This window comes from Aedes aegypti, unplaced genomic scaffold (assembly GCF_002204515.2).
Source record: "Aedes aegypti strain LVP_AGWG unplaced genomic scaffold, AaegL5.0 Primary Assembly AGWG_AaegL5_hic_scaff_1217_PBJ_arrow, whole genome shotgun sequence".
Lineage (NCBI taxonomy): Eukaryota > Metazoa > Arthropoda > Insecta > Diptera > Culicidae > Aedes > Aedes aegypti.
This window is the reverse complement of record NW_018734642.1, coordinates 10,132-28,230: the sequence shown is the minus strand read 5'-3', so window position 1 is coordinate 28,230 and position 18,099 is coordinate 10,132. Positions and strand designations below refer to the sequence as shown.

General features: G+C 38.3%; 1 protein-coding gene across 1 annotated transcript; it reads left to right on the top strand.

The window, feature by feature from the left end:
- The first annotated feature begins 15,106 nt into the window (after positions 1-15,106).
- LOC5566509 (protein zwilch) lies at positions 15,107-17,815 on the top strand. The gene is made up of 4 exons (XM_001650833.2): positions 15,107-15,648; positions 16,147-16,770; positions 16,840-16,913; positions 16,976-17,815. The coding sequence occupies exons 1-4, from the start codon at positions 15,234-15,236 to the stop codon at positions 17,765-17,767; spliced, it is 1,905 nt and encodes a 634-aa protein (XP_001650883.1). The 5' UTR covers positions 15,107-15,233; the 3' UTR covers positions 17,768-17,815.
- The last annotated feature ends 284 nt before the right edge of the window (positions 17,816-18,099 follow it).

The following is an 18,099-nucleotide window of genomic DNA, read 5'->3' as shown; positions in this document are numbered from 1 at the left end:
CACCACCACTGAAGAACCCTCCGAAGGCTAGAGACAACGATACGGAACTTTTATGGATATTTGCGGCCGGAATAACGGAACAATCCGAACGAAAAACGCCCCTTTTACGGGATCCGCGGGAATGTTTACAATCACTCACTGCTGATAAGAAAAATTTTGACAGCTGGCGAGCTTGTTTTGACAGTCAGCTGTTTTCGGGAAAACTACTGCGGGTTCGGTCGAAGAGGTCAACCCAGAAAAGATGCTGGATCAAGCGTGTGATAGAATAGAGCGTAAGTAAAATTAGTGATTTCTCTTAGGTGACGGCCTGGGTAGTAGAAGCATTAGCCGCAGAACGCTAATGTCGCGACTGTTCGTGTGACCAACATCTAGTTTGCCACACTCTGAAAGCTTGAGTACCGGGTCTATAAGTGTCAAATCAATTTTTTCGACCAAAATAAAACATTCTCTACAACATGACACTAAACAAGCAATCAAAAACTTCAACAGTAAGTAACAATAAAATAATTCTATTTTGTGATAACAGCGCCACTAGCGTTCTACTACTTATATTTCTATTGTCAGGGTAGACGCGTCACGCGAAGCGACGCGAAAATCCTTTGAAGTTTGACATTTCATTTTTAATAATTGTTATTCACGGAGAGGCGAAACTACCTAAAATTAACTCTTTTGTACTCATCTTGACAGCTAAGTGGAATGAGTCAAAATTGAGTGTTTCACAAGGTATTCAATTTTGAATCATTCCACGAAGACGACGTTTTAAGTAAAAACTAACTATTTCGGGAAAAGTGAGTTTTGGGGTAAAACCAGGTCCGTCCCACTCGGGCTCAGATTGGGTACCACTTCTAGTACTGCATTTGGTCCCTCGGTAGTGCAAAAGGTACCCAAGTTTGACAGATCGCAGTACATTTTTCACGGCATTCTAGATTACCTTATGAGCCATAAAATTTTGGGAAACTGCAAGGCACATGGAGGTCTTTAATGTGTCTTTGGTAAAACTACTCAAAATAGGGTCTTTCGCTATGGAAAAATTGGTCGAAATTTTGATCGTTTCCTTTAAATAATTAATGCTGCACAAACTAACTCAAATAACTTACAATATATTTTCCACTATTAACATTACATTTTATATTACATAATTATTAACACACATTCCTGTTGAAAATTCATAATATCCATATTCCGTGTTCCGGCGATGAATGTGTGGGGTGCGAGTATTCCTCCGAGATTCCTCCTGCTCCTGTAACGCAGCTGCAATGTGAGGATGTCCTGCTAACACGATACATGCTTAAACCTTGTGTTTTTAATAGAGTATTACACCACAGACAAACAGACGTCACACTCTCATCATTGTCCATCGACCACCTTTTTAACGATCGATTCAAAAATATTGTAGGTGGCCAATCCGCCACCCGCAGCGCTCGCATCGTTTTTGTTCGCGTTTGACGTTTGCACACTACCGCCATCTGTTGGCCCGTCGGCCAAATACAATAATTTTAGCATTGGGCGCACATGTCCTCGTGACTATGATTTTGATCGAGATTTGTTCTAAGTGTTACGTCTGTTTGTCTGTGATTACACCTTTTCTTGCCGTGATTTGACGTTTTAGGAATTAGGAATCCGTTCTAATTACGGAAAGCATTTTCGCGTCGTCTTTCTGGACTTTCAATCCATTTTCATGTAGCAGCTATATGAAAAATGAGAGTTCATAAAAAATGACTGCAATGTTATTAAAAACCATTTAAACTTACCGAAATAATTCAATAAAATGTCTCACTTAACCTCGCACTAAACTAACTAATTCTCGATTACTTTTTCAAATCGACGTAACTAACTTTCATACGGTTTTGAGAAAATTAATTCAGAAGAATCACAACCTGTCTTCTAAAACTGTTTTAAAATGAATCATCTTTTTAACATTTTTTCGCAGTGTATGCCACTTAAATTTTGCATACACTCAGCTCACGTTCAAAAACTACGTAGTTTCTATTATTTCCCAAAAAAAAATAATTATACAAAATCATAAGCCGTTTCATCAAGTTACTTTCGACGTTTTTCTACCAGTGTAAAATCGGCTCAAGTAGTGTTTTGTTTTGATTCGTGGTTAAGTCACTTTGTCTCTCCATACAGCGGGGCGGCGAAAGTAGTGGTTAGGTTGCGAAAGTTGAAAATCTTACTTTCGTCGTTTTGTAAATCCCGAAATTAAACGTTCTAAAAGTGAAAAGTTAAGTTGGTACAGAGCGGTACGTGTAGAATTCCGCCGGCGTAACACGTAGGATCGATAAAGTAAGTTTGTATACTTTTTTGACTTGAGTCTGTATGAATAAGTTTTCGAGAATTGGCGCTGATCAAATTTTTCATCCAAAATTGAGTTTGGTTTCAACACTTAATTTTGGATACTTTCATAGAACAAGATGACAAACAAATTGAATCATCGAAAACAATAACTTTGAAATAACTCAAAAATAAGTCATTCTCGTAGTACTCTGAGAATAAGTTGAAAGTACTTAAAACCGAGAATAGAATCACAGACAAACAGACGTAACACTTAGAACAAATCGCGATCAAAATCATAGTCACGATGACATGTACGCCCAATGCTGAAATCGGTGTGTTTGGCCGATGGACCAACAGATGGCGGTAGTGTGTAAACGTCAAACGCGAACAAAAACAATGCGAGCGCTGCGGGTGGTGGATTGGCCACCTACCATATATTTGAATCGGCCGTTAAAAAGGTGGTCGATGGACATCAGTGAAGCGTGTGTACGAATTTGGGCTAATTTAACATGATCGATTTCTCTTCATCGATCCTCTTTGTGATAATTTTTCTTCATTCCAAATTAATCAATCTAACAAATAAATCGTCTCCGGATATTTGAAAAAAAAAATCTGAACTGAACTGGAAATTGTTTAAAATAAATTTGAAAAAGTATTGCATGACAATAATGAAATCTGTCGAAAGATGAGGGAAAGCTGTCGAAAAATTTCCGTGGCAAATTTTGGAAGAATATTCAGATATATTCAATATATCATTATAAATGTTTTTGAAAGATGCAATGGAGGAATCATAGAAAATTCTCAAAAGATCTGTAGAATCAAATGCGTTTATGGACATAAGGTCGAAGGACAAAACGTCGAAAGGACAGAAGGTCGAAAATTATTTGCTTGGTGGGAAATTTTTCCTTCCTTGAACAAGGATTTTTTACCTTTTGTCCCTTCTTATTTTGTTCTTCGACCTTTTGTCCTTCGACCTTTAGTCTTTCGACCTTTTGTCTTTCGACCTTCTGTCCTTTCGACCTTTTGTCATAGATTCAATCAAATGAAGAACTTGAATGTAAATTATCTGACAAAATAAACCCGCAAAATTCTGTATTATATTTTCTATAGAAAATTATTGGATAATATCAGAAGTAATCTCTACAAATTCTTGTACAAATCCTTTTGGAATATCCACTGTATGAATAGACCATTTCCGTGATTTTCTTTATTGGCTTATATGCTTTCTGTCAATTTACTGAACAAACTTTCCTAAGGAACCGATATGTTTTGGAACCTCTAACTATTGAAAAACAATGAAAAACTGGCGGCACGTTACTTCACCCCTCGGTCCCCTAGAATTTAATTCACCCCGAAAAAAACGGAGACCCCTTTTTCCCTTATGATTTTGCCATCACGTGGTGGGGAGTTTTTGATCAGCTGGTATGACAGATGATTTTTGTTTATGTTTTCTTTCATCGTATGGGCGTTTCATTATCTTGTGAAATGAATCATCCTTTTCTGCCGTCGTTTTGGCTCAAGTTATCAATGTCCTCGGCCTCACCGGTCCCAGGGTCAATGGGCCAGGCGAAGGTGAAATTTTCAGCAAGCAGAACTGTTGGATCATCCGCAACGCCAAGAAGCCGGCTCACGAAGGTGATATCCTGACGCTGCTGGAATCCGAACACGAAGCCAGAAGATTTCGATAAGTTCGCTGATGGAAGCGGTTTCCGTTCGGGATTGAGACGGGAGAGTGGCTGATTTATAATGTCCGGTCTGATATAGTACCGGGTGTAACAGCAAATCCGTAAATTCTTTACCAAAGGATAAATAAAGGAAGGATATGAAATCGAGTTTTTTTTGTCGGAAGTACCTTCCAGGGTTTCTCCTCTGCTGCAGAATGTTGACCATCGTGACCATTTGTTGACCATTAATTTTTGTCTTCTCCCGCAACCGTCGAACGTTACAAGGTTCAGCTGAGGTCAAATAGAATAGATGTCGTGCGTGATCTTTTCTGCCGCCGAAGTTTGAATGATCCGGAAGATTGCTCACTCAAGGCGGGAAGCTTCCGGATCATCAGCCAACAGTTTGATAAGGCATTTGTCGGCATGAATATAAAAAAATAATGATATCGAAAGTCGATTATAATGAAAAATAGCGATTACTATAACTGTTGGGTGAATGATAGTTTTGTTCTTTTTTTTCGGGGATTTTGAATCTGTGGAGGGAAATGTTATATTTTCCTGTTGAAAGACAATTCTCAGTGTTATAGTTTAGAGGAAAGGTGGACAAATTGATTCTTAGTACTCTACATTTGCATTTTTTCCATATTATTCCACTGCTTTCAGCAAAAATTGAGATCCGACCGATAAAACGCAAAGTTAAGGTTAGCAAAGAAAGTTATTTGAGGTTAGTTTTGGTCCGGGGCGCCCTGATCGAGATCTCAGTCATTCTGATCGCAGACCTGGTTTGACGTTTCCAAATGTAAATAAACATCCCAATGCAGGGGTGAGATCCAAAATCACCACGCTGTATACCTATAGGGTTGAACAAACTGTGCCGCATCTCGAGTTATTTTTTAAAATGTGGTGAGTATCCACGTTTTTAAAAATTTCTAAGAAAATCAGGAGTGCATATAAACTAGATCTGAAAGCGTATATATTCATTATAAATGATTGTCTTTCGAAGAAAAATACTAAAACTGGGTGTTAGATCTGACGGAAATGGTCTATTGTTTAGAAATTACTTGAAGATTTATTGGAGAGCTGCATAACACGTGAGAAATCTTGATAAGAACTTCGAAAAGAACTCTAAAGGAAGCGGTGAGAGAATTTCGCGAATAAATGACGGGTAAAATCTCTGTTGAAGTTAACAGTGGATTTTTAGAAGCATGTTCTGGAAAATTTAAGGAGTTTCCAAATTCTTGAAGAAATTAAGATAATTATAAAACGAAGCCAAACTTTGAATTTTCAAGTGCACAAGACGAGAGAATTTGACGACAGTTCGCGTTGAAAAGCTATCAAATTGCTTACTTTCTGGTGGTGACCAATGGGATAGATTTCCAACGCGGAATGCTGTTTGATTCTCAAGTCTTGTGCTCTTGAAAATTTAGGTTGTGGCTTCGTTCTATAATCACCTTAACTTGAAAATAATTTTGATAGAATCACTTACTAAATATCTGTAAATTCTTAGAGGAATCTCAGAAGATGTGTTGAAGGTAAGGGGCAAGACAGTGAGCAATTCAGAGTAACTCTGAGCAACTCTGAGCGACTTTGTGGTTCAGAATTCCCACCCTTTAATCATTTTGACTTTGACAGATTGGTATAACATATAAAAAAATAACAAACGATTCCGAGCAAGACTCAAATAAACATAAAGAGTTTTGAGAAACCGAATGCTATGAGCTTCATTCTCAGCTCTTTCTCGGTTCCGGTGGTATACCTATTCGAAGTCGGATAGCGTCGAATAAAAACTAAGCAGGAAGCTTTTATTCAAACAACAAAGCATTCTGAAAAAAACTGACAAAGTTTCGTATGTCACATTGTCTGAGAAGACGGCTGCGAATGATGTAAATTCTGACAAGTTCTGATTCTACTTTCGGACGGTGATTTCACTTTTGCTGGCATCTATTCTATTTCGAGAACCAAACCAAAAACAAAATAAAGACGCAGTTGTCCAAAGTTTTATGGCACATAAGCTAATAGAGCAAAATCTAGAAAGCCGTGAAAAGAGTACTGCGATCTGTCAAACTTGGGTACCTTTTGCAGCACTGTGGTACTTGTGCACTTGACAGATTGAATGATAATCCTCATTTGTGTATAGCATAGCCTACTCAGCTATATACATGTTAGGATTATAAGATATATTTTGAGAACCAATTACAAACCAGCTCATTTGCCTTCTCCAATTTCTACCTCGCGGCTATAAAAAGCCACTCAAGCCAATAGGCAATTTAGTTCTTATATTGGAGAAGGCAAAGGAACGGTCCTTATGCTAGTGAATAAGCTAAAGGTGTGAATAAACCAGTGAAAAGTTATACGCGGTGTTTTAAAGTGCGATCCGAAAGACTTCCAAAAGTACGTTGGTAAAGTTATCCAACAAATTTGGGGGCTCGTCCGGGAAGTGTCGGAATCGCGATTGTGTCAAGGGACACGTAAAGTGCTGAAGTTTTTGAAGAAATAGTGTACATAGTTAGATATAAACCATTAGTGATTAGTTTGAGTTAAGACATTGGGCCGTATGAATAAAATGTAGTAAAGTTGAGTTTACTACAATCTCGGTAGTAAACGCTATATGTGGAACACGAGTGGAATATGTTTGTGTCATTTTCCTTTCTACACCTTTCGAACATACTACAAACAACGCGTTGCTATGAATAAAGGTAGCATTTACTACAAAGCTACTGGTAGTTAGCTTAAGAGGTTGCTACTCATGCTTTGAGATTGCGAAATTGAATGGAATAATTTACTTTTGAGTAAAAATCATGGGAAAACGATATGAGTTTTGATATTTCGGAAGGTATTTTGAGTTTTGCTTAGGAGTTCTGATGTGACGAAAACATTCGCCCCGCTAATTCTGAGATTCCGGTAAGATTACTGGCAGTAGCAATTTGTAATATCCGTGTGAACTCTGGCATTACGATAATCATGTTATTTTCTAGGAATTTTAGGATGTTGGTAGGAATTCAGATATTTATAATGTAATTCTGAATTTTACGTGTAAATTCTGACATCTCAGATTCTCAGATTTCCTTTGAAATTCCGGAATTCCTGTAGGAACATTGGGATTCCGATAGGGATGTCGGATTTTGATTATGATAATTCTGGAAGTTTAAATACCATTCTAGGAATATTGCGGAAATATTAGAAATCTGGTAAAAACGCTGGAATTGGGGTGGGAATGGGATTCCGGATATTAATCTCTTAGAATTCTGTGGGTATCTTTGAGACGGTATTTCTGTAAGAATCTATGAGATTGCGGTGGGATTCCTGCCAATTATTGTGTGAATATTTGTAATTCTGAATACAATCTTTGTAATTATTGTAAAAACCTTTAATATTCCGTTGATCTCCAGTTCCGTTGGAATTTCAAAGCAAAGCTTTAATATAAACCTTTTGAATGTCGGTAAATATTTTATAGATTTCAATGGGATTTTTTGTGAAATCGATAAGAATTTTAATAATTTCAAAGGGAACCCTGGATTTTTAGGAGAGATCCTTATTGAATTCTTACGACTACAAATGGAATCACTACAATTCCCATTAAAATCTCTACGTTCTAAGTTCTAGAAATTCCAAGGATACTATCAGAAACCCCACCAAAATAACGAGAATTTCACAGAAACACTTAGAACTTCCGGAATTCAACATGCTGTTAAGAAAACACACGGGGAGCATCAAAATTCTACCTCTCTAAATTCTATTCTCAGTATTGGTGCTAGAAAATATGTAATTCCTAATTTGATACCTGTAGTCTCAAGATCTCTTCATAGATGTTAAGCTAATATTAAAAAAACATCAATCGCTGGCGTTGGCGAAGACCGAAAACCACTCAGAAAATTCTTTGATGTACCATCATCATAAAATCATAGACATAAAGAGAATACCAGACTAATCGCAAAATTACACTACAAATCTTGTCAAATTACAGCGCCTTCATGATTTTGTGCAAATTGTCGCGTAATCGATTAGATTCCATACATTTCCGCCATATGCATGATTGTATTAATTTTAAGCGTCACTCTGAATAGATTGTTCTTTACGTGCAGAATCACTCTGCACCCTGAATGGAAATTTCTTAACGTGCAGCTTCAGTCACTGCTCATCCCGCATAATTATGAACCATATTTCTACAGTTTCGTAAATTATCCACAACAATTTAAAACAATATCAGAATAGCTCCGAATAACGTTAAAAATAACAATAAGGCAACCCTATCATGAACCGTTTTTACAGTTCGACAAATTGTAATCGGAAAAATCACAATATGGGGAATAGGCGGTTAAGTTATGTAACCATAAAAAAAACTGCGATTTTCTCGAACAATATTTTCCTTTTACAGTTAGCCAAATAGTTGATAAATTATCCATTTTTGGTCTTTTCTCTCTCCAATCCACTATAAATCAAACAGTTTGAGAACAGTTGAACTGTAAAATTCGAATAAATCGAATATTGTTTGTGGAATTTTTGGTTTACTGTGCCTTACGGTATTTCAACCACATACTGAATTATTCTATTATATTTATACAATAAACGAAAAAAATGAATTAAATGAGTTGGATACAATAAAACAAGTAAATACAGTTAGAACAATCTCACTTCAGTTAAAACTTTTACAGAATACGTTACTTTTTCATGAATTACTGAAATGTTCCGGAAGTGTATAGTACATCTTACGTTAGCTACAAAAGTTTCAACTGAAGTGAGATTTTCCTACATGTACTTACTTGTTTAATATGTTTTATTCATAAAATTTCAGTTTCAGTTGTCAATGAACAATAAATACACATAGGTACTCAGAATTTGCACTGCGAATCATTTCAATCTAGTTCTAAGATTCCAGTGGGTGGCAGCTTAGATTTTTATATCTCCACGTCGCCAAACGGGAAGCAGGGCGTGTCCTACTAAAGAAAACGAAATATTTTTGTAAATTTAAAAATTTAATTAGAATTTGAAACACCAACCTATTTGAACATCATCCAGAGTGAAATTTCCATTCGCTCCAATCTGAGTTTGACATTCGGATTGATTTGTCCATCTCCTAAAGCGGTCGTCATCTATCTGACTCTTGAAATCAGCCTCTCTGGTTTAGCGGGTTTTGCTACCGGCAACGAACAAGATTGAAGGCTACATTTTCGACTTTCCGGAAATCTGCTATTCCATTGGTGATCCATTATTTAGGCCAATTTCGGGAACAATTCCAGATCGCTGGTGCAGCAGGTGGCTTCGAGAAGTAACGGGAATCTTCCTTCGGTGCGGATTGACTGTTTTTCTTTAACCAAAATTTTCATTTTTTTCTTTCTTGATTGAACAAAATAAACAACACGTATAAATTATACCACACATAGCAGTGGCAGTGTAACTTTCAAATAATTTTTTTTTTTTTCAATCCACTTATTTCGACCAAAAGAGTATACTCATATCTCCAACGGAACACAAAAAATGCTGTTATTTGATTTTTTTTTTCGATTGAGTTATGCAGAAAAATGTAATTTCAAGATAAAAATATATGCGAATGCTTTCTGAAACAAACAGCTGTAAAGATATTTTTGCGTGTGCAGATCGACGTTGGAAATATGTGAATAATGTGAGTTCAACTGTGCTCACTAATACCACTGAGATCTACTGTTTTGCAAACTGTTACAAATTAGTAATATATAGTAAAAATGAATATGTGTAAGTATGTTGTGCAAATATGAAACCAACCCATTTGCGAGAAGGTGACGTTATGTTTTCACCATTTCTCACGAGTTGGCACATTCAAATTGTTTCACAATATGAGAACAATTCACAATAACGTCACATTTTAGTATGGATTACTCAAACTGTTTTTTATGGTCAAATTGTTTTGCTTATATATTGTCGAACATAAAAACAACTGTTTGTGATACACTAACCATTACGGTTGAAGTATATTTACTGTTTGGAACAAATGACAAACTGTGTTTTTCTATGCGGGATGTTCGAAAGTAGTAAGTACTACATGTTCGAAAAGTTTTTTATTCATACCAAAAGTGTAAACTTTGTGGATTTTGTTTTTGAGTAGATGCTACATGTAGTAAAGTTCAACGTTTTTTATTCATATCACCCATTGAAAGTGTGACCGGTCAAAGGCCACCGAACGAGGTAAAAACAGACTGTGAACTATTGTGCTCGCAAATTTGCGAATCTTTCTAATGACGAAACCTACCACCGTACGGGTACGGAGCTCCTCCATCCCCTCGCCAATTTCTTCAACCTCCTCCCTTTATTCCACCTAATCAAACATTGCCTCCACCTCCCCCTCCACCTGTGGTGAACTATGGTCTACCACCACGTGATCCGAACAATAACCGTTTCGCTCAAATGATCAATCAACTGAACTTTTCGAATATGAGCGTAGTGAATGGCTTCAATCAGCGGCTGACGGTAAGTGAAATTGAATCAGCTTTTTCCGAATTTTCTGGTACAGATCTGTACCCTGTGCACAAATGGATTACTGACTTTGAAGAGATGTCAGAGACGATTGGTTTATCCGACTTGCGTAAATTTGTAGTGGCGAAGCGTAAGCTGATTGGCTTGGCGAAAATGTCGCTTAATAGCGCTCACCACATTACTAATTGGAGGGCACTCAGAGATTTTTTAATTGCTGAGTTTGAACACAGAGAGAATAGTGCTCTGGTTCATGAGCGGCTAAGGGCACGCAAGAGGAATTTTGGAGAAAACGTTCTCGAATACTTTTTGGTTATGCCAGAAATCGGAGCAAAAGCAAATGTAGACTCAGAATCGATTATCACTCACACTATTAATGGCATCAATGATAATGGCCCTGATAAGATGTTGCTTTATGGAGCAAAATCTGTTAGCGAGTTCAGAGAGGAATTACGTGTGTATCAGGTAATAAAAGATAATAAGTTTACTAGGGAGAGTCGAATGCCAACTGCAATACGGAGAGGAGATACGGTTATTCCCGTTTCGACAGTGGTTATCAATCGAAATCGCCTAACGGGTATAATAATATACCAAAGACTGCAGCATGTTATAGCTGTGGAAAGGTCGGTCACTTAGCCAGAGAATGTCCCAAAAGATTTGGTGATAAAAATGTCAATGTGTGCAAATCTTCAATGGTTTCAAAAGGAACTTATATGTCAGTTTTATTAGAAAATTTACCTGTTGAAGCATTTTTTGATTCTGGTGTCGATGTGTCTTTGTTGCGAGAAGATTGGGCTGATAAATTGAATTTGATAGTTGATGAACGCGAGAAAAAAAGGTTAATAACGCTTAATGGCACTATTTGGACTCTTGGCTCCACACGGGTAGATGTACAAATTGAGCATACTTCTCTCCGTATGGTTTTTGATGTCCTCTCTTTAAAAGATATGCCTCAGAGCGTGATAATTGGAAGAAATTTATTGATTTACGGAGATGTTAGCGTAACTGCTGATGGAGCTAAATTTATGCCTAAGGAAGAGAATTTCGCGATGAGGATCACAACAGATGAGGTAAAAGATAATCCGTTGGATCACATTAAAAACATTGAGATACGAGAAGACGTTAGAAATTTGATTGAAAATTACACACCACGACGAAATGCAGACACAAGAGTTAAGTTGAAAATTATTTTGAAAAATGATTCTCCTATAGAGCAATTGCCGCGTAGACTAGCACCCTTAGAGAAGCAAATTGTAGATAAACAGGTAGCTGGATGGCTAGAAGAGGGAATTATTAGGCCGAGCACTTCGGAATACAGCAGCCCTATTGTTTTAGCGCATAAAAAAGATGGGACTAGGCGATTGTGTGTTGATTATAGGAAACTCAATAAATTGATTGTGCGTGATCATTTTCCGATACCATTGATAGAGGATATTATTGATGAACTTCATTCTGCGAGAATTTTTTCAACATTAGATCTTGAAAATGGTTTTTTTCACGTGCCAGTAGATGAATCGAGTATAAAATTTACTGCTTTTGTAACTTCGTCGGGGCAATATGAGTTCCTCAGAACTCCGTTCGGGTTAAGTATTTCACCAACTGTGTTTCAGCGTTTTATTAATGATATTTTCCAAGAACTCATAGAGAAAAAAATTGTTATCGTTTACATTGATGATTTACTAATCCCTGCAAATGATGAAAAAGAGGCGTTAGAGAGACTGAAAATGGTTCTAGAAATAGCAGAGAAGCACGGTTTAAAAATCAAATGGAAGAAATGTCAACTACTAAAGAGAAAAATTGAGCATTTAGGGCATGAAATTGATAACGGTGTCATTCGTCCAACGCCGGATAAAATAGTAGCGGTTACTAATTTTCCAGAACCCAGTAGTTTCAAGGAGGTGCAACAGTTTTTGGGGCTAACCGGCTATTTTAGAAAATTTGTAGAAGGGTACTCTATTATTGCTAAGCCTCTCACAGACTTATTACGAAAAGAAACTGTATTTGTATTTGGCCCCAGTGAAAGAGAAGCCGTGGTAAAGCTAAAAGAAGCGTTATGTGATAAGCCTGCATTGAAACTGTATAGTCCAAGTGCTCAAACAGAATTGCACACAGATGCATCTAAAATCGGATACGGAGCGATCTTGCTGCAGAAATCTGCTAAGGATAATAGTTTTCATCCAATTTATTACTACAGTAAGAAAACCTCCTCAGCTGAATCAAATTACCCCAGTTATGAATTGGAAGTTCTTGCAATAGTGTCTGCATTGAAAAAATTTCGCGTTTATTTATTAGGAATTCCATTCACAATTGCCACGGATTGTGCTGCATTCAAAATGACGATGGAAAAAAGAGATATTTCGCCTAGAATTGCAGGGTGGGCTCTTTTGTTAGAAGAATACGAATACAGATTGGAACATCGGCCAGGAGAACGTATGAAACATGTTGATGCACTAAGTCGGAACCCAGTTGTACTTCTACTACAGAGTAATGTTATAGAACAAATAAAAGTATGCCAAAGGAAAGATGAAAAGCTCGCTGCAATAATTCAAGCTTTAGGAGTTGGAAATTACGATGATTATTTTTTGGATCATGGAGTTCTGTATAAAAATTACGCAGGGGGCAAGCTTTTAGTCATACCGAAATCAATGCATAATTCTGTTATCCGTCAAATTCATGAGCAAGGGCATTTTGCATCAAAAAAGATGAGCGAGCTCATTATGCGAGAATACTGGATTGATTATTTATCAGCTAAACTGAATAGGTTTACTCAAAGTTGTGTGTCCTGTATCTTAGCTAGTCGTAAAGCAGGAAAAAAGGAAGGATTATTGTATCCCATTCCCAAAGACGAAATTCCACTTACAACATATTATATTGATCACTTAGGACCTTTAACAGCATCAAGCAAGCAATATCGCTATATTTTTACGGTAATGGATTCTTTTAGCAAATTTGTGTGGATTTACCCAGTAAAATCAACTACAGCAGATGAAGTCATAAAGAAACTTGATTTACAAAAGAGTGTGTTTGGTAGTCCAAAAAGAATTATATCAGATAGAGGTTCAGCTTTTACATCGACAGCTTTTGATTTGTATTGTGAATCCGAAGGGATTGAACATTTACTTATAACAACTGGAGTACCGCGTGGCAACGGCCAAGTAGAAAGAATCCATGGTGTGATAGTTCCAGCGTTGGCAAAATTGGCCATTGATAATCCGGAATCGTGGTACAAATACGTTACAGATTTACAAAGATTTTTGAATAATACACTGCAAAGAAGTATTGGAAGGACTCCTTTTGAAATATTATTTGGCGCAAAAATGAGAATACGTGAGGATGTTAAATTAGCAGAAACTATAGAACAAGAATGGATAAAACTTTTCGAAGAATCAAGAGACAAAATTAGAGAAGATGCAAGACAAAGTATACAACAAGCACAAGAGAAAATGAAAAAAAAAAAACAATTTGATAAACACAGAAAAAATGCAAACGAATACGATGTAGGAGATTTAGTAGCAATCAATCGAACTCAATTTGGAACACATTTGAAAATCGCAAAGAAGTTCTTAGGACCTTACCGTGTAATTAACAAGAAGAGAAATGATCGTTATGATGTGGAAAAAGTAGGTAATCACGAAGGGCCAAATCGAACATCTACATGTGCTGAATTTATGAAAAGATTTATTCTTCTAGAAGAAGATAGCGAAAATGATGAAGAAGTGCAAAAGTAATTACGTCATTCGGGTCAAATGACGGTCAGGATGGCCGATTGTTAGGATTATAAGATATATTTTGAGAACCAATTACAAACCAGCTCATTTGCCTTCTCCAATTTCTACCTCGCGGCTATAAAAAGCCACTCAAGCCAATAGGCAATTTAGTTCTTATATTGGAGAAGGCAAAGGAACGGTCCTTATGCTAGTGAATAAGCTAACGGTGTGAATAAAGCAGTGAAAAGTTATACGCGGTGTTTTAAAGTGCGATCCGAAAGACTTCCAAAAGTACGTTGGTAAAGTTATCCAACATACATAACTACCACATCTCATTTTCTATAACGAGAGGATGGTCTTGTATGACATTAATTATTTTTTCAGCGATTTTCAACGTCGTTCCTGCGTATCCAGCTTTTTACGAGCGCTAATGGCCGCCACAATCAGGTTCGCTCTCTCGTAGGGATGAAACGATCTGACAGTTGGGTTGGGTTGTTTGACAGCTAATCGATAAGTTTTTGATCGATCTTATCGATTTGCTATCAAACGACCCAAGCCAAATGTCAGATCGCCTAGTCCCTACCAGAAAGCGAGCTTCTTTGTGGCGGCCATTAGCGCTCGTAAAAAGCTGGATAATCATTCAGATCAATCCTGTCGTTGCTCTCTTTTATGCAATATTTGCAACTTTTATTGAGCACGTAGGTCTCTTTTTTATGAATTTTCCACTTGAACCTTTACTCATCTTTTTCCATCTTTTTACTCATCTTTTTCATCTTTTTTCTTTAACCCCCAAAAATGGTAGTTTTTACCGCACATTTTTTTGCGTGCATAGTCACGTAAATAACACGGCACCTTAAATAAATGTTTGTCTTTATTTCTGCCGAATTCATAATAGTTGTGCGGCCTTTTCAATTGTTGGTCTAGGATTTCTTCGTTTGCAGTTGACCTAATGGCGTGCCCTGTCGCAAATTTTGCAGATTTCACTTTACCTCTGGTCAATTTGATTCACTTTGATCCTCGGGCGCGCCGTCAGTTTTAGCGTTTTCAAACAAACCCAAAACACCAACGGTCGGACGCCGATTTCGCGATTCCCGGTTTAGTTTGTGAATTTCCAAGTTTTCTCGTTCTCCTCTATTTAAAAATGCCAGCCGAATCGGCGAGTTTGGCCAACGTGTACGCCTTTCTACGTGACACATACGATTCGGTGGATTTCCAGCTGGCTCCGGCTCCAACCTACATCCAATCGTTGGCCGATGTCGAAGGAAAGATTGTGTTCATCTACAAGCAGGATGAAATCCGGAGCGGAGCAATGCTTTCGGACGGGAACTATCTGAGCCCCAAGTTGAGCGATAGCGGGGATACGGGAAACAGGCTGGACCTTACCGGATCGCCGCTGAAGGACGAGGTGAAGTTGGAGAGCTTGGACATGTCCGTCGATCAGGTCGTGGTTCTGAGTTTGGAGAATCCCTGGCTCGAGAAGGAGGAATGTTTCGGGCCGGTTTCGGTCGAGAAGGGAAGGGGAATTCTGCAGGAAGTGCTGGGGAAGCGGATGGAAGGTAAGATGTCCCAAAGATATGAAAATCAATGCTTGAAAAGTCATGGTCCTCAACCCTAGAATAAAAGGTATGCTTTTTAATAGCCTTTTTGTAGAATATATAACCATTCTAAAAAAAAATCGTTTAGAGGATCCGCCTGCAGGTCTGGCATCAGTTCTCTTTTTAGAGACTTTGATCCCTATTTATTTATTTATTTATTTATTTTTTGAGGAAGAATCACCACCTTGAATCACTAAAACTGAGAAGCTCATCCAGCAGACTAATTAGGATAACTAAAAATGAAAATTTGTTTGAAGATCAAAAGCTTGTTCTTAAGACAAAGTTTTGATTTTCTATTAATAAGTGTTTTATTACATTTCATACCTTTGTTACCTTTGGCTTGAATGAACTGTGATTTTTGAATGTTGACAAGTTCTACAAAAATGCTATAAATAAGTATATCTTTCATACTAGGGTTGAGCAGGTTGACTTTATGAAACATTACTTTTTCTTCGATAGGTTGTGGCCAACTGTGGGCGCTCTGCGATGGAAAGGACATGGACCGGACGCTGTTGATGCAGATCGAGTTGAATGGCGAGCGGAAGTTTGTCCGGGGTGCGGTAAAGCTGCTGGGGTATTTCCCCGAGAGCCAACTGACCATGGTCCGGCTGCAGAGGCTGCACGAAGCGAAGGCTGCCGGCTTCTCGAAGGAACTGGAAACCAGCATAGAGTTATGGTACAAAATTCAGTCCCACATTAGCATCAAACTTCGCTGGATAAGCCACTCGCAAAATCCTTCGTTTTGCATCAACCAGAAGGCGGACATTGTCCTCCGGCAGTCGATTCTGGTGGACGAAACCCAATCCGTGGCGGAGTACTTCTGGAGCCAGCTGCACTTCCTGGAAACGATCAAGGACCGGATTCTGCAGATTAGAAGCGAAGGGAGGCCCAATCCGGACGATGATAGCTATGTCGGGTCGTTGGATGTCAGCGTGATTAAGGAGAAGACGCACAAGATTCTGACCGAGTTTTGCGTTGTGGAGTCGACGGATTACAAACTGGGACAGATTGACTCGATTGTGGAACGGGTGAAGAATCGAACTGCGGTGGACGTTACGGATCGATTGTGGAGTGTGCTAAAATGTAAGTTTTTTTTGGATTGTAATTAACAGAAAATGCCTGACTAACTTTATTATTCTCTTCTTTTCTTAGATTGCGCATGTTACGATGATTTGAAGGATGTTCTGACGTTCATTTTCAAAATCGCATCTAGGAGTAATCTGGCAGTAAGTGTTATGCTTCTTTTTAGAATGAAGGCAATAGTTACTAAAACCATATTTTTTCACAGAACATCCCAAGTAACAACAACCGACTAGCTCAGCTCATCAAATCCATCGCCCAAGGTCGACTGGCCATTCCAATTCTGACAGGATCGGAACCGTTCGAGCTACTGCTGGAAATCGGTCTGGAAAAGATCTTCAAGGACTACCAGATCATCTTCCACGAGAGCAAAATTTGCAACCTGGACCTCGATAGGGTCGGTCGTAACTCGGCTGGGTCCGGTTCGAGAGACGCCTCCCGTGCATCCAGCATTCGCAAGTCGATGTACGATGCCGTTCCGTCCAATACCACCCAGAGTCGAAAAACGGCCATGCTTTCCCGCGCGGGAACCAGTGAGGATCACGAAGACGATGGCGTTATTCGAAATAGTTACTTCAACGCTGACGAAGCCAACATGAAGATCGGAAAGCTGGCCCAGGTCCATCTGCTGCTGGAGCATCTCCTGTCCATCGAGACGCACCTGAAGCTGACCAGCATCTATCCGCAGGTGGCCGAGGAGTATTTCTCGCGACCAACGGTAAGTTTTGAAGAGATGCGATCGAAAAAGACGGACAAGCTGGAGATTCCGATTCTGAACAATTCGATTATTGAGTTGGTGGAGAATTCCAGTCCCTACATCCGGAAAGTGGGAATGACCAGCCGGAGTAAGTTCCGGACGGTGGAGAGCATTTTCTACCAGAGCTCGGAACCAATTTTGCCCACCAATTTGTTTCCTCAGCTGAAGGCTGAAGGTGGGGAAGTGAAAAATGCTTATTGGTGCCTGGAGTATACCAAGATTAGTAATAATTGGAGCATGTGAATATTTCGTAGATATTTTAAATGTAAGAGTGTGTATATTTTATAAAAATTATTGGCGTTATGTTATTTTAGAGAAATTTCTTATAGGAAAAACAGTTCAGATTGGTCTTCCACTGCATGCAAAGTATTTGTGGTCTTTGAAAAGCTCGTTGAACTGTATCTGATTCCTACTTTTCTTAAAATGTGTTACTCGTCACTGGCACTAAGTAAAATACTAATGATCTACTTTATTTCCAGTTGCCCATTTAATATACACTATCCGCCAAAAGTATTGGAACTTTTACAAATATAAATTGAAAGCTTTCTTTGTATGTGTACATTGTGTGGCAAGCC